The sequence below is a fragment of the Branchiostoma floridae genome, chromosome 16 (genome assembly GCF_000003815.2).
Source record: "Branchiostoma floridae strain S238N-H82 chromosome 16, Bfl_VNyyK, whole genome shotgun sequence".
NCBI lineage: Eukaryota > Metazoa > Chordata > Leptocardii > Amphioxiformes > Branchiostomatidae > Branchiostoma > Branchiostoma floridae.
In genome coordinates, this window is record NC_049994.1 from 12456518 (window position 1) to 12477537 (window position 21020).

Sequence of the window (21020 nt, forward strand, 5' to 3'; positions counted from 1 at the left end):
CTGTGTTCGAAACCTAAATTGTTGTCAGAAATGAGAGAGTAGTAACTGTTTGTGTAAAAGAATTCTCCTATATTCTACCAACCAGATTAATCAGATTCGACGTTTAATTCGATTACTTTTCTGAGTGTGAAATGACGTAGAACGCTAAGAGTGCCAAAACCAGCACACCAATCCCGAGAAGCCTCGGTCCGGGCCCTCTCGCGGCCACGCTGGTGTCCCCATCGATGATCGCGATATCGATGATCATATATGACTTGTTCAACGGTTGTTCCAATACTTGACAATCGATTCAATCGTTTTATCTTGTTAACATTTACGTCCTTCATTTCGTTTTGTTATCCTAACAGTTATGTAACTTCCTATAAGCCTTCTCACATTAGTCAGGACGCATGTGCGGCGACAGCTAGGAATTCTAGGTAATATGTCAAAGGGTAAGGAATAAAAAGTAAACAAAACCCGTCTGGACGTTGTTATGCAAATCGAAACAATGGTAAAGACAAGGACTGTTTACTTTTTGTGGGCCTTACACTTTGACATATTACCTAGAATTCCTGTCGCCGCATATGCGTCCTGACTAATGTGAGAAGGCTTATAGTACAGTCGTACACTTGCCGTCTTATCTTAAATGACGTATAATGCTAAGATTGACAAAGCCAGCACAACAAGCCTCGGTCCAGGCCCTCTGGCTGCTGCGCTGGTGCCCCCATCTATGACGGCGATGATCCTGGCCGGGGCGCCGCTCCCGCCGCCGATCTTGATGGGCAGGGCGAAGATGGTGGAGCCGGTGGCGGGCAGCTGGTCCAGGTTCGCCACGTTCTCCAGGAAGGGGATGTTCAAGTCCAGCAGGGTCGTGTGGCTACCTTTGGCCTGGAGAAAATCGAGGTAGACCATGACATTTCTACGGATGAAGGTTAGATATCCAGTCAATAAGATACGCCAAAAAGCAGTTACACAAGCAACATGGTCGTTCAGGTCGTTCAGTGTAATATGACCAGCTGCTGCCGTGCCACATGCCTGCGAAGCTGGTGTGTTACGCCGAACGGGGCGGTTATACTGGCTACATAGATACAGATACAGATACAGATACGACTGGAGATGATTTTGGAAATAGTCAGGCGCTTCAGACAGCCATTCGGTGTCTTTCGTCAGTGAGTACAGTGACACTGGAGAAATTTTGTTGGAGAGAGTTTTCAATATCCTAGCTGTGAATTGATATGCAAAAGGATCTAAAGAAATCATAAAAAATGTCTTCCTTCCCTCTTTTGCATATTAATTCATGGTTAGGATAAGCCTGTTCTCCAACTAGATCTATTTTGCTATCAATCCACCGGTGTAGGATATAAAAACTATCACCAACAAGATTTCTTCATTGTCATTGACCAAAGACACAGGATGATTGTCTGAAACGTCTGACCGTTTCCTAAATCCAAGGAGCTTTTATCAGATCATATCCGGTTGCTTGAGCCGCTTTTTGACGTATCTTATTACCTGGATGTCTAACCTTCATCGACGAGTTAGACAATTAGTTTATGCGCATATGCCTAGAAGCGCATAGCGTTGCTAGCAATATAAGATGAGAAGAAAAGGTTTATCCCTCAATGTCGCACTGGGGATATTTGTTGGAAACCTTGATATATTGTTTGCAAAGAAGCCTGAACGTGAGATTGAATGTGTCCTTCTAGGTATTTAAACGGCCGTCTGTGCAGTTTAAGTCGCTCATATGTGGTCCTTGCTCCTATGACCGGTCGACCGTTAGCTGACAGGCAGCCGTATCTGCCAATCCAGTTTTAAGGAGAACCAATCTTCATGAAGTGTAGTTATCTAGTTGTTTGTTCTTTTGGGCAAGCTTTCAACGTTACACCTTAAGGTGGTATCTCACTGCACATCTCATTGCGTCAAGCTTGTGGCTGCGGGGTTCGTTCACTGCGTCATTATTTTGTTGTTTTCTCCGATTTTTTTGTTGTAATTTAGATATTGCGTAATACATAAAAGTATGGCTTAGAAGACGACAAAATACACAAAAAAGTAAGACAATTCGTTATCTCTGAAATTCTTTCGAACCCCGCAGTGACGCAAGCGTGACGCAAGTACAGTGAGATGCCACCTTTACCTCTGTTTTTGCGGCGTCCACGGAGCAGGTGTCTATCCCCACGGCGTGCATGGCGCGGTTGTCGGCCAGCCAGCGCGCGGCGGCCGGGTCCAGACCGGGGAAGCTCAGACCGGACTCGTTTGTGGAGCCCATGAAGGCCAGCTGACCGGCGTCCCAGTAACGCTTTGCCCATCCTGTGTGGACTGGAAATAAACACACAGTACTGATGAAGAATCGTACACTATAGGGGGTACCTCACTGCACTTCGGGCACCGGTGCGGCACTGCGGGGTTCGTTCACTGAAAAGAACCCGCCACACTCATCAAAAAGATTAGGGGTCCATCCCGGTGTGAGTGGATCAAAACTTACAGTCTTGTGCACGTCTTACGTACCGTGCTTGGAGACCTCAGCCTAACGAGACTTTAAGCGCGTATAATAACGAAGAAGAAGAGTGAACTGACTCATGAGAATACAGCCGTCCGGGATCCTCCCGTGCTGCTCCTCCCAGTCCTGGAAGTCCTGCTGTGACACCAGGTAGTCTGACGTCACGTTCTTCTCCCACAGGTCCACCACAACACCCGGGCCCGTCAGGCGGGACAGCTGGATCTGGTCGGCTGGAACAAGAAAGTTAGGGCAGGTTTGATTCCGCTATACGCACAATTCATCCATTACGTTTTTCGGTAAATTCCCGGGAGCTACATTACGCATTACGTAGAATTAAAAGAGTCAATTACGCTCTACGCAAAATGCACTGATTACGCTCTACGTTCAATTAAGCGACCCGTCTACGCTCTACGTAAAATTAAAACGCCCGATTACGCTCTACGCCAAAGGACATTAGGGCCCCCATGTATGTTTCTTAAACTAGTTTAACTGTCATATCCAACACATAAATTGAACTCGCCCAAATATTCGACTGAACAGCACCAGTCTTTGTCAAGGAATGAAAAATCCACTGCTGCCGTGACGTTACTGTTATGCAGATAGAACACGTGACTCAGTGAGCAGTGTATCATAAGTTGCGGGAAGTCTAACTCACGTGTTCTATCTGCATAACGTGACGTCACGGCAGGACATACAAGATCCAGAACTACGCACAAATCTTTTGGAAAGTTTGTTTTAAGTTTGTACAAGACACAGGCAGACACACTGGGAAAGAAAGAGAAAACACGGGGAGGGGAGAGATCGAGACGACTGAAGGGAGAGGCGATGTTTGGGACCCACCTTTCCACCTGCCCTGTGCCATGTGCGCAGGCGCGTCCACATGGGTCCCGCTGTGCTCAGATGACTGGAAGTCGTTATTCTCCAGATAGAAGCCGCCCGGGGTCTGACCTCTGGAATTAGCGAATTAATGAATTAATGAATGGGTGGATGAAAGAACTAACGAATGGATGGATGAATGAATTAACTAGAGTTCGGCGACCTCATACCTCCATGAAAATTTAAAGCCTTTGTAAATTTCATGCAATTGACTAACACATTAACATAATTTATGCATGGCGTTGTTCAGCATTGGCTAACGTACACATGTCACAATTATAAAATTCCCATTGTTAATCATAAAGCAGTTTTGCAATTTTTACATAAATTATGCAAATAAGTTGCCATTACCATATTTGGTATCTGCTTATATTCCACCTATCATAATTAACATCTGTTACATGTATTAAAGTCCAGTTATTGAAAACAACGGAATTATACAATTTCCTCATTAATTATGCAAATCAACTCCTCATTTGCATAACATGTATATCATTATGAACATCTTTGCCTAAGGTACCCGCATGCCTAATATGATGCCAATCCGTCAATCCTTTCTGCATTTATCCTCTTTGGAATGTCTTGACAAAAATGCCCCTGCAGTTCCCAAATTAAATGTTAGGGGGCTGAAATTTGCCCCACTTTGTCATGACACTGAAAGCTATCTACCACCCAAATGTCAAGACCATATAACATCTGGGACAAGAGTTACATAGAAAAAACTGCTATGATAGAATATTCTCATTAATTATGCAACTGTACTCCTATTATGCATAATTGGTATTTCACTTTGTACAACATTGTCTAAGGTACCTACATACCAAAAATCATGAAAATCCGTTGTTCCCTTTTTGAGTTATCGTCTTCAGAAGTTTTTGACAAAAATGCCCCTGCTATCCCCAAACTAGCCGCTAGGGAACCCAAACTTTTTTCACTTATTCCTGAGCACAAGAGCTATTTAATACTCTAAAATCTTGACCATAGCTTGTTCAGAACATGAGATAGCAAAACCGGAAGTTGCGCTGCAGTACCAAGGGAAGCCGCTAGGGGGCCCAAAATCTAATCACTTCCAGCTTTCATCACACCCCAGCAACACACGAAGTATGAAACTAATCCATCCAGCCGTTCCCGAGTTATCTTGTTGACAGACACACACACACACAAACGCTGATGAAAATATAACCTCCATGACATTTCATGGAGGTAATGAATGAATAGATGGATGTTATCCCAAAACTAGCCGCTGGGGGCCCCAAAACTTACGTTACTTCTTCCCGATCACAAGAGCTGTCTAACACCCAAAGATAGTTACCGTAGTTTGTTCAGAACACGAGATAGCAAACGCGAACGTCACGCTGCAGTACCAAGGAAACCCACTATGCGGCCCAAAATCTAATCATTTCCAGCTTTCGTCACACCCCACCTACACACTATGTATGACCATGTATCATGTATGAAACCAATCCAGCAGCCGTTCTTGAGTTATCTTGTTGACACACACACAGACACACACACAAACGCTTGTAAAAAATATACCCTCCATGACTTTTTCATGGAGGTATTAAATGAACAACTTGCAGCACGCACCTGAATCCTCTGTTCCACTGATAGTGCACCTCCCCTGGCCAGTACACCAGACCGTTCAGCAAGGTGTGGGTCAAGTCCACAATCCGGGGGTTTCCTGGAAGGACTCCTAGCGAGTAGTGCATGCAACTGCAGATAACCTACAGGCAACAACAATAAGTACATAGCCAGCAATAGCTTCTGTCTATAGTCCAAGTAGTGTCTAGGTGTTGACTATAGAGATGCATTTACTTAGGTCACTCAGGTCTTATAGCGTCAGCGTTCCGTTTGCGGAATGAGATTTTGAAAGTGACAGTGCCTCCGTTGATCCTGACTGAAAAATTTAGTACCTTGTTGGATATATGTGACATAATGTAAGTGAAGTCGAGAATTCGAAATAGGCTTGACAAAACAAACAAGCTAGTTGTTATCATGATAATAGAAGAACATGGCGCGCAACAAATCAGATTATATTTAGCTTAATGTCAAGGCAAATCCGTTTGGCAGTGCTTTCTGTGATGACCATGACTTGCAGGTTTTAACTCCATAGCGTTTTGAACAGGGCAGGTCATTGGCACAGTATTACTCTCTAAGAGTCGATATCATCAGGTTTTCTCAAGATTCCCTAGAAACACGTTAAGAAATCAGACAGATTTCACGCCACATGAGTTCCCAATGAATGTTGATGGAGTATCGGGGATAACATGAACACGATCGCGAGCGCCCAGGAAAAACTTGAAAGTGGCAATGAATCTACAGGTCCAGAGTTCAATACTTTCCGTTCCCCGACGTTGTGCCCCTAGGAAAGACACTTTACACGACTTTCCTCACTTCAGTCAGGTGTAAAAAATTACTTCGGTCGGGGAGGTAAAAGAAAAGACTACCTTTACCTTCTGGGTGTGCTGTGTACATGTATGTCAATATAAGTTACTACCTTTAGTGCAGTGTCACATGAAATTGTCCTCCACTGTCCAAAAGCAAATACTGTAGAAAAAAGTGGCAATGCCGACCTACCAATGCTGTCAGTGCGTAGCATCCCTTCATGGTAAAACCGTTGGTTGTTGGTTGTCAGTTCTATGATATCTGGTCAGTATAACACAGCGATGCTGTTGTGGTGCGACACAAACTTATGGGAGGGGCGCGATTCAGTCAGACTTAAGGGCATGATACAGTTAATGGTTAAGCGGAGTCAATATGCCTTACGTAACCGGTTAACCAGGCCTTGTTTGCTGACTGTCTTTACCCTGATGTTGACTTAACCTCGGTGAATGGCCCGTTTGGTACATAGATACCGCATCGATTAACTAGTATTAGGTATGTAAGACGCAACCGATAGCAATTATCATAAGAATCATTAGTTCCTTGCATACCGAGTAACGAACCGAAGTTAAAACATAATCTTGGCGAAAGTAAATGTTTGTACGGAGAATAACGAAAGAGAGGGGTCCTCTAAAGAAGCGACTAAATGACTAACGCTAGTTCACCTTTATCCGCGAGTTAGCCTATATACGTTCCGTTTAAAAACGGGGTATCTATGGATATCAAGTCGATAGTGGTTTCAAATCTTAATATTTTCAAACTCTTTTCCGTCAGAATCCACCGTCCGTCGATATCTCTAAATACCCTGATTTTAGATACAACGGACTCGTACGCGCTTTGTGACCGGGGCTTTAGGTATACTTAGAAGTCTTACGGATTACTTTGATCACTGCTTAAACTAAATGATGTCGTTATTGCTGTAAATGTAATACTAGTGGTTGATGCGAAGTTTTCCTTCGCAGAATTCCGTGATCTACTCCTTCCATCCTCCTTCATTCTGCCTCCCTCGAAATGGCCAGTAGCAACGAGAAGCTAACCATACGCATCATTATTCTGTCCCAGGTACTGAACCGCCATCTATTGATTGTGTTCAGATTCACGACTATTATTAAAGGAGGAAAAAATGCTACAATACTATCTGTGCGTAATCTGTGGACTTTGATGTTTTAGAAAGCGATTCATGTATTCTCCAAGCAGAGGTTTCAATATTTTCGTCTGTATATCTGTACATTGTAGACGGAGGCAGCCGAAGAAATGGCAGCCACTACTAGCCCGCCAGCCGAAACCGCTGCTTGCAAAATACCCTCGGATGGGGTGTAACTCAGAGATTAACACTGGATCTGACCTGTGTTCGCCATGGAAACAGTCTGGCATCCAGGCTAGCACTTGGCAGTTGTACATTTACAGAAACAGTCAATAAATGTCCAGCAATAATCTCGGTATCGTATAAAGTTGCCTAAAAGTTTGAATAAATGATTATGTACGCATACCGTCGTCATTACGTTATGATAGATTCCATACTTGGGCACACCAACTGGAGTATCCACACAGACAAAGATACTAAAATTTCACGTTCACATTTGTGTGTTTCAGGACGCTGGTGCCATCATCGGAAAGGAAGGAGTGAATATAAAAAGCTTCCGTGATACAGTAATTTTACAGTCTTCTTATTGTATCGTCTTATACATCTTGCAGGTAGGCAACGGACTGTCTCCTCTCTTCCCTCTTTCTTTCCATCTGTCATTCCCAGTTTTCTTTTTGTCTCCTCTGTAGAGCGGTGCCAACATCAACATCACGAGTACCGCGGTAGTGGAGCGCATCCTAAATATCTCAGGCTCCACTAACAGCATCCAAACGGCAAGGAGACTGGTTGCAGAGAAGTTGGAAGAGATAAAACAACAACTATTCATTCTGTATTATATTTCAATACAATACAATCCCTACAACTGGATAAAAAGATGTAGATTTACTTCTGGACGTTTCGAGTGGCATCCATCACTCTTCTTCAGTGTCACTAGCATGAACTAGCAGAACAATACAATACAAGTGCAGCTAACTAGAAAAACTGGTTAAGCCAATAACTCATAAGAATGCAAAAGTCACTCAAATGTGAATCAGTTTGCATAGTTGGATGTCTAACCTTCATAAATGCACTCTTTATTATATTAATTTATGATAGATAGATTCCCTTTCTTTTGAGCAAGCTAAAGGATGGCTGCTTTTTAAATAAACATAACTCATGTTAATTTCAGAGAACGAAAATAGCAGCAGGAGACAGCACACATGTTGCTACAGTCACATTTCGGCTGCTTGTCCCCAGTAGTCAGTGTGGACTACTGATTGGAAAGGGAGGATCCAGAATTAAGGAGATGCGAGAGGTAAGTGGACTATTCCCATACATTTAGTTACCTATCATTACCTCCGTTAAAACTGGAGGTATTGTTTGGGGTTTGTCTGTGTGAGTGGAGCGGGTACCCGCTCCAGCCACTTTACCCGCTCCAGCCCCTTTACCCGCTCCAGCCCCTTTACCCGGTCCAGCCACTTTACCCGCTCCAGCCCCTTTACCCGGTCCAGCCACTTTACCCGCTCCAGCCCCTTTACCCGCTCCAACCCCTTTACCCGCTCCAGCCCCTTTACCCGGTCCAGCCACTTTACCCGCTCCAGCCCCTTTACCCGCTCCAACCCCTTTACCCGGTCCAGCCACTTTACCCGCTCCAGCCCCTTTACCCGGTCCAGCCACTTTACCCGCTCCAGCCCCTTTACCCGGTCCAGCCACTTTACCCGCTCCAGCCCCTTTACCCGCTCCAGCCCCTTTACCGCTCCAGCCACTTTACCCGCTCCAGCCACTTTACCCGCTCCAGCCACTTTACCCGCTCCAGCCCCTTTACCCGCTCCAGCCACTTTACCCGCTCCAGCCCCTTTACCCGCTCCAGCCACTTTACCCGCTCCAGCCACTTTACCCGCTCCAGCCCCTTAACCGCTCCAACCACTTTACCCGCTCCAGCCCCTTTACCCGCTCCAGCCACTTTACCCGCTCCAGCCCCTTTACCCGCTCCAGCCACTTTACCCGCTCCAGCCACTTTACCCGCTCCAGCCCCTTAACCGCTCCAACCACTTTACCCGCTCCAACCACTTTACCCGTTTCAGCCGCTTTACCCGCTCCAGCCACTTTACCCGCTCCAGCCACTTTACCCGCTCCAACCACTTTACCCGTTTCAGCCACTTTACCCGCTAAGTTTGGATGACTAGATTTTGCCTATTGTAGTTATGCATAACTATAGTTATAAATCTCCTAATCTTGTATCATATTCTTATGGTTATACTTTTGGGGTGGTGGATAGCTTGTTGAGCTTGATGATTGAAGAATTGACTAAATGTCTTGGCACCATAAATATAAGATGATACAATATTGATGCTTACTATCATAATTCAAAAATTCTGAACACATCAGTTAGCAATAGACAAGCTTTGTTCCATGATGAAAATATATACATCATATCAACTGAGGTACATCTGGAGTAGTATTGATTGTTACACAAAGGTTTATCCATCCTTCTCCACAAATTTATCTGGGAATAATTTAGAGGTGAGATCGATAATTTTTCATTAGATTGGACAGTTTGCTTGGTTGGTTTCTTAAAATAAAGTTTGAATACATTCTACCCCCTGAATGTTACATATAATTCTTGTTAATAATAATCATATGTATGTATATAACATTAAATTAACTGTCAATATCATTTGCTAAAATAATACTTAAGTTCCATCCATGTTCACAGATTCCATACATATTAGGTCTATACATGTATGTATGGTAGACAATGCTTAAATTGAAATTATTATAGCTTCTTTCTTTCTTCATAAAATACCTTCATAATGTGAACTATTTTGCATTTGTGTGCCTTATTTTCGCAGTAAAATGCTCACAGTGTTTTAAGTTTGCCATTAAAGACCCATAGTAATGCAATACAAGACAGAACATAAAATAAAAACTCAGCGAATGAGTCGTGAGGAGTTTATAGTTTAGACTTGGGGCTGCCATCACTCTCCTCTTCCTTGATCAACTTCTCCCAGTCATAGGCTGGCTGCTTGTTGTGATCTGTAAGTTAGAGTACATTATCATAATCTTTTTTTTTAACCACATAGGATTAAACATAATGTAACATTATGTTTTATAAGACATGAACTACTAGTAGGGAAATACAATAATGCAAAATGTTTTGCAAACCCTTTGCCTTTTAACGTTATCATAGAATCATAGTGATCCAAAAGTCAATGTTTTTCTCACCTCTTTATGCATATCATAAAAAGCTGAATCACATTACCAGGATATTCACAAATTACACACGAGATGCCAAATATGCTTAAGAAGTTATTATAAATGGAAACATGCTGTTCTGGAGGATATGTCCAGTTCTAGCACCAAAATCCCACAAAAGGGGCTTTTGAAATAGATATCAAAGGCCTCAAAGAAAAAAAAAAGATATTCTGGCCTCTATGTCCTTATTTCAACTTTAAGAACTGAAGTCACCACTGAGAGTTTACAGTGAGAGTAAGTCAGGTTTAATCATTTAATTTAGCTAATTACAAAAATGTACCTACCTGGGACTTCAAAACTGAACCTATACAGACTCTGGCCTCCATCAACCTTTATCGTCTCTCCAGTGATGAATGCAGAAGAAGGCGACAATAAGAAACACACCGCAGTAGACACCTGAAAGAAAAGGAATGCTATGTTAGTATGTTCCAATGTAGAGACAGCCTTCTTACACCGAAATTGTGGTGTGGGACATACAGAAGGATAGTACTGTACTAGTAAGGGGTGTCTGTGTGGCGCAATGGCTAGAGCGTTGGAATCAGAATCATTAGTTCAATACTCGCCATGGTGCCCCACCAAGCCCACCGAGCCTCACGGCTAATCTGTCTAAAGGTCACACTTGCCACTAAGACCCATGAATTTTTTTTAGTACTGTAAATGCAGAAATAGTTGTGGTGGCTTTATGTTTGCATTGTTTGTAAAGCCACTACATTTCAAATTGTTTCCTCAGAAAAGCAGCATTCCAGTTCCGAGGAAGATGTCTAATAGACATTGAAACATAAGCAGATGAGAGACAGTACTGGCAATGTAAAAAAAAACTCCAATATCCTTGTAGCATTTTGTATGCTTAAAATGACAGATTTAACTGCCAAAATTTACAACATGGGATCCCAAACAATGAATGGGACAGAAAAAAAAGATAGAGACAGCCCCAATTGAAATGTATTTATATACATATATGTTAAAGATGAATGAACAATTGTTATATTGAATGCCCAAAGTGTTGAATGTCCTTCCTTATCTGTTCAGGCAGTAAGGGACAGCCAAAGATACCGTACACCAAACATGCACTTCTATACTAAGTGAAAGTCTCCAGTTGAAAGGCATTCAAAAAAAAAAATGACAGACACAGAGAAAAGGATAAACCCACCTCTCCTGGCTTCCCTAGTCTTTTAACTGGAATGTGGGGGATCTGACTTTGAAATATGTTTAAACTGGAATCATAATTCCTTGCTGCACTAGTTGAAAAGATGGTACCCTGTGGAAAATAAGATAATTATATAACATTTAAACATCAACCAACCTCCTCTGGTTTTCCCAGGCGTTTTGCTGGAATGTTGGGTATTTCACGGAGGAAAATGTTATCAGAAGAGCTATAGTTTCTGGCTGCAGTGTCGGAGTAGATACTGCTTCCCTATGGTTGCAAGAAGGAAGAACAGTTTTTTGTGAAGATGATAAAAACCTTTCCTCTGGACATGAATATTGGATCAAGTTGACTGAGTAAAAGTTTTGTAACACAGAATCAAAACTTGACAAAATCAAAACAGAATCAAGACATGCAATTTATTGGCACTGACAAAGAGTTTGGCCAACACATCTATAATTTCTCTGTTTGCAATGTGCAGATTGATTGGCAACCAACAATCAAACCAAGAAGTGCTGGTGAAAACTTATTAGTTCAAAGAATCACTACCAATCAATACACCAATTGATGTATTCCATTGCCTGCTGGGAAAAGTGGAGAACTCTGGATAACATACCTGTAGAGGCATGCCATTAACAACATGGACATTTCAAATACTATGCCCTATACCCGTGCACACATAATTCTATTATCAATAAAAAAGGCCAAAACTTGGATCTATCCTTGATCCGCATGCCAACATGATCTAGAGAAGTGTGATCTCACGGGCGCTACAGAGTTGATCCGGATCCCGTTGGCTGCCCACTCCAGGGCGAGGCTCTTTGTCAGGTTGTCCACAGCGGCACGGGCAGCCCCTGTGTGACTGGGGAATAACAAATAACAGCAATTACAACATGAAAACAAACAACACCTCTGGATTTACATCTGTGAGGACATACATATAACCCAGGGATGTCTCCAGCTTTAGATGTTTTCCCGTTCCAGTCATTGTTTGGGTGCCTATGTTGTTCATTTTCCTTGGTAAATGTGTCAATTTAAGCTACTGAAAATAGATTTTCAACAGTTTCATGCCATGAAGTTCAGATTTTTGGGACGGACAACAAGTAAATTTCTGTCCTGGGATGGAGGGACAGGTCCTGGAGACAGCCCTGATATAAGCAAAGCTTGATACTCATTTTCACCTGAGTTGAGCAAGGAGGTTATATATTAAGTAAGGGAATCTGTGTTAGGTGCCTTTCTCAAGGATATAAGGAATTGCTTGGGATCTGAATCCTGTACCTTTAGATGTTTTAAGTCAAAGAGAAAGGTGAGAAAAGTTTGTGCTTACCTCATCATAGGAAAGCCTTTCCACATGTCTGCTATGATGTTGACAATGACTCCACCATGCTCAGACATCCAGGAGTGGTACGCTACATGCAGAATAAAGTTATAATTTGTCTTTCATTGAACAACTGATTAGTGAAAAGTGAAACTTATGACTGGGTTAAACTGTCTTTAACCATCTTCCATGGTTACAAAATTGTTCCCAAGTCTATAGTTAGCAGGATGAAGTTACCTTCCCTGCAGCAGAGGAATGTGCCATTGTGTCCACCACAGTGTTCAGCTATAATGCATACATTGTTCATAAGTCTATCCCTAGTGGGACAAGGGTTAAGTTACCTTCCCTGCAACAGAGGAATGTGCCATTAAGGTTGGTGTCCACCACGGCATTCCAGCCCTTCAGACTGATGTGGGCAGCCGGGCTGGGGAACTGACCGCCGGCGTTGTTCACCAGGAAGTCCAGTTTACCAAACTCACCAATGGTCTTGGAAAATAAATTCTTTACCTGTAAAAAAGACGAAAGCATGTAAACAAGAGCTATATAACATCCAGAACGCAAGATAGCAAAACCATACGTTGCACTGCAGCATCAAGAGAAGCCGCTACGGGGCCCAAAGTCTAATCAATTCCCGCTTTCATCACCCCCCAGCTACATACCAATTATATGAAACCGAATCCACCCGTCGTTCTTGAGTTACATTGTTCACACACACAGACATACAAACGCAGGGTAAAATATAATCTCCATGAATATTTAATGGAGGTAAAAATCAAACATGTACACAATGTATTAGTATTACTGTATCATTCTTTCCCATATACAATACAGAATGCTCAGCAGAGAAAGTAGCACGTATCCTAGAGTCCAGCCTTGTCGTTAGCTAAATGGTCCATTCCCAAAGGTTACTACCCTGCCAAACTGACTCCAGGGTAAAGATCTTTGGGACTGAACCAAAGCTAACAAGGCTGGACTCCAGGCTAAGCAGTATGTGCCATCTTAAAAGTCTCTGGTATTGCTGCTGTTGTTGTCCTTGTTTTACGTCTATTATTATGCTAGACATGGTCTTTTGGTGCTGAGTAACACATGGTTTGTTTTTGAGTCAATTGTCTCTCTTGGTATTTAACTCTAGGTGCCTTGTGCTTGAGAGTTGCTGGAGGTGCTTTTAAAATTTAAGAGAGCACATAGAATCTGTGTATAATCTCAATGTACCAGGAGAAGGCCATGTACATCTGTTTGTTGGTTGGGTTTGAACCCGCAACCCCCAAATTCAAAGCGAGCACGCACTTTGCTTTTGTAACGTTACAACGGAGTCTATAAAAACAATATGAACTAGAGAAGTGTACTGTGGGTTAGCTTACATCCTCCTCCTTCCTGATGTTACACTGCAGTGCCTTGATTTGTGCAGGGCTGTCTGTGGGTATCTGAGAGGACATCTCTGCTGCTGCTGTTCTCACCTTCTCCTCACTACGGGATGCTATCATTACTTTACATCCTGGGGTGGGGGGGGTGGGGGTGATACAGTGAACAAATTGATGTAAATAAGCAGGAGTTTTAACGTTTCTTAAAAAAAAAAAAACTTGGATGTCTACACAGACAATATTCTAGGATACTGATATGACTTTCTATGAAAAAACAACAACTCATAGTTTCTGTTTAAGCAATCCTTGGTTGATAATTATGGTTCTAAAATGGCGGTACCCATTTACCCGAGCTGACATCAAAATAGGTTTCTGTTACATAAAGCAAGGACGTCCTTGCATAAAGCTAGCAATCATTTCCAGGATTTAGTTGTTTGTGACCTATATAATACTGTAAATGCATTTAAGTTTGCGGGGATTTAATTTCGCGGTAGCGGGAAAAGGGACTTTTCGCGGTGGATTTAAGTTCGCGGTAACACCATAGACTGCAGTCTAATACCATAATAGAAAAATGTTCGCAGTGGTTTTAAGTTCACAGAAAAGTGGTTACCGCGAAAAACGCGAACATTAATCCACCGCGAACATTTCTGCATTTACAGTAAGGCCACGTTGATTTGATTATATGGATGACATCCGCGCTCGCACCAATTTTCGGCCATTTCCAAAAAAAAAAAAGTTTTCAACCACACAATAAATTATGCAAAGCAGCTGTAAAATGAGCACAAATATTCCGTAGATTGAAAAAAAAGTATCAGAAAACAGATAACTAATGCCATAGAATGCCAAAATGAATCTAAAGTCAAAGAATAAGATGTGAAAGGACAGAAAGAAAAAAAATCTATTGTTGGTTGGGGGAGATACCAGTACAGAAAATTCAGGTCCAGAGGATCATTTCCACGTCCGGACATGAACCTGGACCTGATTGTCTGTGGAAACTTGAGAACTGGCAATACTCAAACCAATGGTAATTGGTCAATTTTGCTACAAAGGAATCTGTTTGGTGGATTATTGGACTCCCATTGCATTTTAAAATCCCATTTCCATGTAATAAAGGCTAACTGTCTCTGTACCTTTGACTGTAGAAGCTTGGTGCAATTGACTATAAACTCTACTTGACTTCGCTCTTGTTGTCTTCTTGCCCGGTTAGACCCCAAATGGCTGCCGACATAGTGTGTCCATTTTGTAATTGGCGAAACCTGTTCCTCTGTTGTTTTTTTCAGGTCTGTTTTTTTCGGATTGGTCCAAGAAGAAAAAAATGTTTTGCACCCGTATGATGTACTGGTGCCTACACCTAACTGTTGGTATACCATACTATGTGTGTTTAGTCCTATGTTCAACCTTCCTGGCCACTTTGATTTCATACTGAAGGCAACTTTTTTTTTTTTGCCAAACTTTTTTTTTATTCGCTCGCTCGCATCAGTTTTGGAGTTCCCGGAGGATGTCATCCATATAATCAAATCAACATGGCCTAATTCAGACGATATCAAAGTCCCAGGCACGCCCCCCTCCCCAATCACACAGTGCCAAAAACTTGGATATTTCTCAATAACAGTTTACAAAAACGCTTCCTTACCTAAGTACAACAGTTCCTGAGTTATGGCCTTCCCTATCCCTGTTCCTCCTCCTGTCACGATAGCGACTTTGTCTGTAAAAAGCCCTTGTCGGAAAGCAGAGCGAACTCGCAAACCGCCGGCAGCCATCTTGGACTTTGACCTTTACCTTATTAGATAGTCCACTGAAAAATAGGATGGTTAAAAATAATATATATAGAATCATAAGTTCCTTGGTTCTATTGGTTATAATTTTTACAAAACAAAACAAATAGTTTAGATGGACTGTATAATGAAACTTTATGATATTTTGTTGTAACTTAATAATGTTACTTTTATATGACCATACTTCACCCCTTCAAGTCAGAATGTAACACTCCACCAAGCAAGATGGCCGCCTGCACGGAAAAAAATCCGGCTGAAGAAGACTTCGACGAAGATGTTGTTTTTGAGAATTCTCCGCTTTATCAACATCTTCAAGATGTTGGCGAGTTAGACTTCGAAGTTGGTGAGTTCAAATGCGTTTATTTTTTCATTCATAAGATTAACGTACATGATTTTATAAAGGGGTGGAGCTAGCTGTCAAAATCGCAACAGCTGAATAAATGTGAGATGTTATTATGACTACAGTAGAGGCCATAAAAGTCATATTGATATCATCTATATCTTATCAATCGAACTTATAAATCAAATTGTTACTACACAAGACAGCTTTCAAATCACACTGCTTGTATATATAATTTTCCACTAGAACTAGTAGAAGAAATTCCCTAAACACGCGTGTGTTTGCCATCGTATCCTTCCTACATGTGGTACGTGAAATACCTCCCCCGAACTTTTCGATCTATTTTTCTCTATTTTTAGCGGTCAGCCTGAATACCGGAATCCACTGGAAACCACACGAAGGAGTGTATAATCTACTGAAATACAGTATAGTTTTGCATCAAAACATACTGTATCCATATACTATGATATAGTAAGTTTCTTTAGGCACAAACAAGGAGTACTTACTTCTAACGTTTCATCAATGTTTATCAGACACCATCATCAGGGTAGAATGCTTGTAGCCACATATGGGACGGCATTCTTGCTGCTGCAGCGCCACCTACATCGGCTATAAGTAGCAGCAAGAAGTAGTTCCCAGTCATTCTACCCTGATGATGGTGTCTGATAGACATTGAAACGTTGGGAGTAAGTATTCCTTGGTTGTTCCTAAAAAAATTACTATATGAATAATTGCCTGATGAACCTGATTAAGTTATTTACAGAAAACATACTGTATTTTGGTAGATTATACACCCCTTGATGTGATTTCCTGTGGTTTCCTGTGGATTCCGGTACTAAGGTCGACCCTATTTTTAGCATCGCTCTCGCCGGATGACATTACCGTGCCCACAGTTGTTACATTCTTCTCCACGCTACACTAAACTGTTACACACACCCGCATTATCATAGCTGTCCCTCATGTGCTAATATGGTGATCACACGAATACTTGCAACCCTCACGTGTTGGTCTGTGAAACCTTTTCCTCGAGTGCTTTGCCAAGGTTTGGATGTGGAGTTTATCATTGATCATAGATTAATCTCTGCTTTTGTGAAGAGTTGTGAATTTATACACCATTTATAGAAAGAGGAGGAGCATGCTGGATTACTTTGCTACAGCCTAACATCACAGTGTGGTGAGAATTGGCCCTCAGCATATTTCACAGACGTGAGGGGAGGGACTTTATGGGCATTTGTGGCCTGGTGGTAGGTAGTACTGTAGTAACAGATGTTGGCATTACCAAAAGGAGCAGAGCGTCAGCCAACAGAATTTTTAGCCACTACTAGAAGTAGGTCAAAATCCCATATTTATGTGCATGTACCAACTGGTAGGTACATATGTACGCTTCCCTTTGGATGCTATTTTTACATGCATTTCTGATTGCTTTGTGTAGGGACAACTTCAAAATGTAAACCTGAGGTAAACGGCCTGACTGGAACGCAAGGGAACCAGGCCTGGTTCAAAGGTGTCGTCATGTCACTTCTGAGAAACATCCTCGGATTTCTCATCCAAGTTGGAACGTTTCCAAAAAGACTGTTGGCAGAGATCGAGCAAGATTACGTAAAGCAGTACGTTTCCTTGTTGATCCAGTCCAAGCTTCTTCTCGATGACGATCACCACTTTCTTCAGCTGTATGATCCAGATACCTTCAGTGGTGACGACGTCGATACAAACTGGTTTCTCTCAGCAGATGCTATGAAACTCGAACAGTTCTCGACACATTTCTGTGCAGCGCTAGTCCTAGCAACTGCTCTGTTCCTTCAACAGAACTGTTGGTTGGTTGTAACCTTTCTGGTTCTCCCAGGAGCTCTGTGTATAATCTGCTGGTTCATGTTGTTTGTCAGAAGTCATCACGAGCATAAATCAAGCCTGACCCTGTTAAGGACGTGGTTGTCGGAAGGGGAGAAGTGCGTTTCCCTCGCGAGAAAGAGCTTCCGCCATGTCCAGGAGAGAGAGTTGGTGGCGCGAGGTTTCACAATGGTACACGGACAGGTTCCCGTGGAGAGAATGATCCACAGTCGGCTGTGGCAGAGTCAACAGCAGTGCGTGTCGTTACGAGCGACGCTCGTACGCGCGACGGCGGACATGATACAGCAGCACAGAAAGGCGGTGCTTCAGTTGCTGCAAGACTGTCCGCTCAACTCAGAAGTGGACAACACCAACAGTTACATCAGTGTGATACCTCTACAGGAACTAACCAATCAGCTGCTGAATGATACAGCACAGGTTTGTACTTATCTTACCTATAAACATAAATAAAAAAAGACTGTACTATATTTCAAGTAGGCTTTGAAAATCTCTAATCTTCAGACGATGACATTATGACGTACATGTAATATTTGATGAAATAATCTGTATCATGAATACTAAAGTTTTTAGTAGCAGGGTTGTAGCCAGTGCCCGTCCTACCGTCCTTTGTCAGAATTTGTCAGCTGGGGATGGAAAAAATTTTGCCCGTTCCGTCCTCTGTGACAGACAAAAATCAATATCTAGAGATATAAAAAAAACAATAGATGCCATTGAACAGCTTAGTCTACCAGCAAAATTTACACCTGGAGGAAATAACAGTGGGTCTAGATTTCAAAATTTTCTTGGAGAGCATGTCCCCAGACCCTCCTGGGAACCTCAAATTGGGCCTTCGGCGCTCAATAGGATTTCTATTCAAAGTCGAGGGGACGGAAAATGATTTCTATTCTAGCTGGCTATAATAGTATAACCCTGTAATTAGTAACCTACACATGTCTTTGTACATCTCTCATGTAAAATGACAGCTTTCATATTGCCTTACTGTATCACTATCAGTGTCATCCTTGAGGCTGAAATATGTAGTCAGATGTCCTGAGACTATAGCACATCCTTCAACAAGCATGCTGTTACATTATTTTTGCCAAATCTATTTCACTCTTGTATCAATCCAGCAAATAATATGTAGATCACAAGAATTGCAGTTGCCTGATGTAACTTGATAAACATCCAGTTGTATGTGTACATGTAGTTATTAGATGACATACAGTAGCAGGGCTCGAAATACCACCTGCATATGCAGGTTAGTGCAGGTAAAATTGGGGCTGTGCAGGTATTTCTGGTGTCTACCTGCACCTAACTTGCACTGGTCCATGTTAACTCTGGGTTTGATACATAAATGTCCTATAATGTAGGTGTATATGGATTGTTATTAGCGGCATTGCCTGTTACCACCTATGAAGTATAAAAGAAAAAAATAGCAATGGTTCCTGAACAGTTTAGTATGATCCATACTTCCTAAATTTAGAGTGGTGCAGGTAGTTTTCAATGTTACCTGCACCAGAGTAAGTATGCCTAAAAAGGATTTCGAGCCCTGAGTAGACACACTACCACCAGTATTCAGTGACACTGGCACTGTGCCTGGTATATTTAGACTGATAGCCAACAGCTGTGACTAGTACTGAACATGTGGTTAGTATGTAGAGGTCGAGGGAAGTATGGGCCTGTGGTAGTCTCAGATTAATGGAGAATGTGTCTGCCCCACTTTTAGCTGGACAGACTAACAGATGACCATCACGTGCTGGGAACACTGCCGATGAACGATGATATATTGATGTGGGGTTTTTCTAATAGTTGCTCAAAAGTTATCGGCACATTTACAGTTTATTTATATGTTACTAGTATTCTATAATGTCAATGACAATGCATTGAAGAAGTTCACACTTCTCACTCACACAATCTGCTAGCATCATGGGGGGATTGCATCATTTCTGCCAACATTCAAATAGACTCTAGCATTACCTAAACTTCAGCTTTGGTGCATTCATCTGAAAGTATGGCTAGTGTCGTCAAGCATACTAGTACTCAAATGTTGGCGGAAATGAAGTATGTCTCCTCTGTGAAGCAGTTTTGTGATCTACAGAAACGTGGAATGGTATGTCAATGATTTCTATAGTGTGCAACTTTTGTATGTTTACCTATCTTTACATTACTTACTTATTATCATCTTTGTTCCTGGACCCAGCCATTGTATATATGATGCACATGTATACATCATGCTGCTCCACTCATGCCCCCTCCCCCCCTTTACCATCACAGGTAGAAGTAAATGATGACAACAGTTCACTGAAGTCGCTAAAGAACCTGGTCCAGCTGCAGGCTGACCAAGTGTCCGAGTTTGTCCGGCGACTCGCCCTCTGCTTCTCTCCTTCTACTCACCACACTACAGAACCCATCCAAGGTCAGAAGGTCATCACATCCTTCAAGGAAACCCTGAAGAAGTTGGGAGAAGTCTCAGAACGTGGCGCCAGTGTCTTGGAGAAGCAGTATGACTTCCAGACGAAGTACGGTGTTGCAAAAGAGCAGGAGAGGATGTTGAGACCTGAGAACAGTCCTTTGGTGGGTCTCCATACAGCAATTCACAGTCTGGGACTACACCTGCAAGTCACCATGTCCAGGGTCTGTATACAGTATGCTGTATTTATTGACTTTCAGTTTCAGTTTAGTTCTTCATCTGTACAAGGGGCGATAAGGTTTTACTTTCACTGTGTTTTTTTTTCATGGTAGGAGGGAAAAAGTAGTGTTCAGTGTATTTTGAATTTATGACTGAAACAATTCAGAAGGAAGGTAGCCACATTTGCAGTGTCATGGATTTGCAGTGTAAATGAAAACTGAGAAAATAAAATTGTTGCAAAATTATCTACCAAGGACGTTATAAAATATATAATGTAATGTCCTTGTATCTACCAAGTTTGAAAATAAAAGTGTCATCAAAATGTTAATTTCATCAGTCGACAAATGTATGAATATTAACATGTGTTAACTGCATGATTTTGTACATTCATGGTTTCCTCAGGTGAGCTCCATTGAGGATAGCATCGGTGCAGCTATGGACGCCTCCCAGCAGGACTGGACAGAACTGCAGCAGGCAGTCACCCAGCAGCTGCAGGAAGTGGAGACACAGCTGCAGGCCTGCAAGGAATGCTGGGAAGAAGGGTCCAAACAACTCCACAACCTCGACAACGTGTCGG

General features: G+C 42.2%; 3 protein-coding genes across 3 annotated transcripts in view; 1 reads left to right on the forward strand and 2 right to left on the reverse strand.

The window, feature by feature from the left end:
• Positions 1 to 523: 523 nt before the first annotated feature.
• On the reverse strand, positions 524 to 6098 carry LOC118403607 (isatin hydrolase-like). Its single transcript, XM_035802376.1, has 6 exons — positions 5927 to 6098; positions 4937 to 5073; positions 3314 to 3423; positions 2551 to 2703; positions 2111 to 2292; positions 524 to 867 (listed from the first exon to the last, which is right to left on the reverse strand). Exons 1-6 carry the CDS (start codon positions 5954 to 5956, stop codon positions 622 to 624), a joined length of 858 nt encoding a protein of 285 aa, XP_035658269.1. The 5' UTR covers positions 5957 to 6098; the 3' UTR covers positions 524 to 621.
• A 3313-nt stretch (positions 6099 to 9411) lies between these two features.
• LOC118403605 (peroxisomal trans-2-enoyl-CoA reductase-like) lies at positions 9412 to 15676 on the reverse strand. The gene is made up of 8 exons (XM_035802374.1): positions 15506 to 15676; positions 13873 to 14006; positions 12853 to 13018; positions 12521 to 12602; positions 11959 to 12055; positions 11353 to 11463; positions 10334 to 10445; positions 9412 to 9830 (listed from the first exon to the last, which is right to left on the reverse strand). The coding sequence occupies exons 1-8, from the start codon at positions 15630 to 15632 to the stop codon at positions 9748 to 9750; spliced, it is 912 nt and encodes a 303-aa protein (XP_035658267.1). The 5' UTR covers positions 15633 to 15676; the 3' UTR covers positions 9412 to 9747.
• A 135-nt stretch (positions 15677 to 15811) lies between these two features.
• Positions 15812 to 21020, forward strand: part of LOC118432779 (vezatin-like) — a 9332-nt gene continuing 4123 nt past the window's right edge. Inside the window, exons 1-4 of the mRNA XM_035844398.1 lie at positions 15812 to 15990; positions 17420 to 18252; positions 20089 to 20448; positions 20846 to 21015. Of these exons, the coding sequence (XP_035700291.1) occupies positions 15822 to 15990; positions 17420 to 18252; positions 20089 to 20448; positions 20846 to 21015 (1532 nt within the window). The 5' untranslated portion in view covers positions 15812 to 15821. The remainder of the gene's footprint in view (positions 15991 to 17419; positions 18253 to 20088; positions 20449 to 20845; positions 21016 to 21020) is intronic.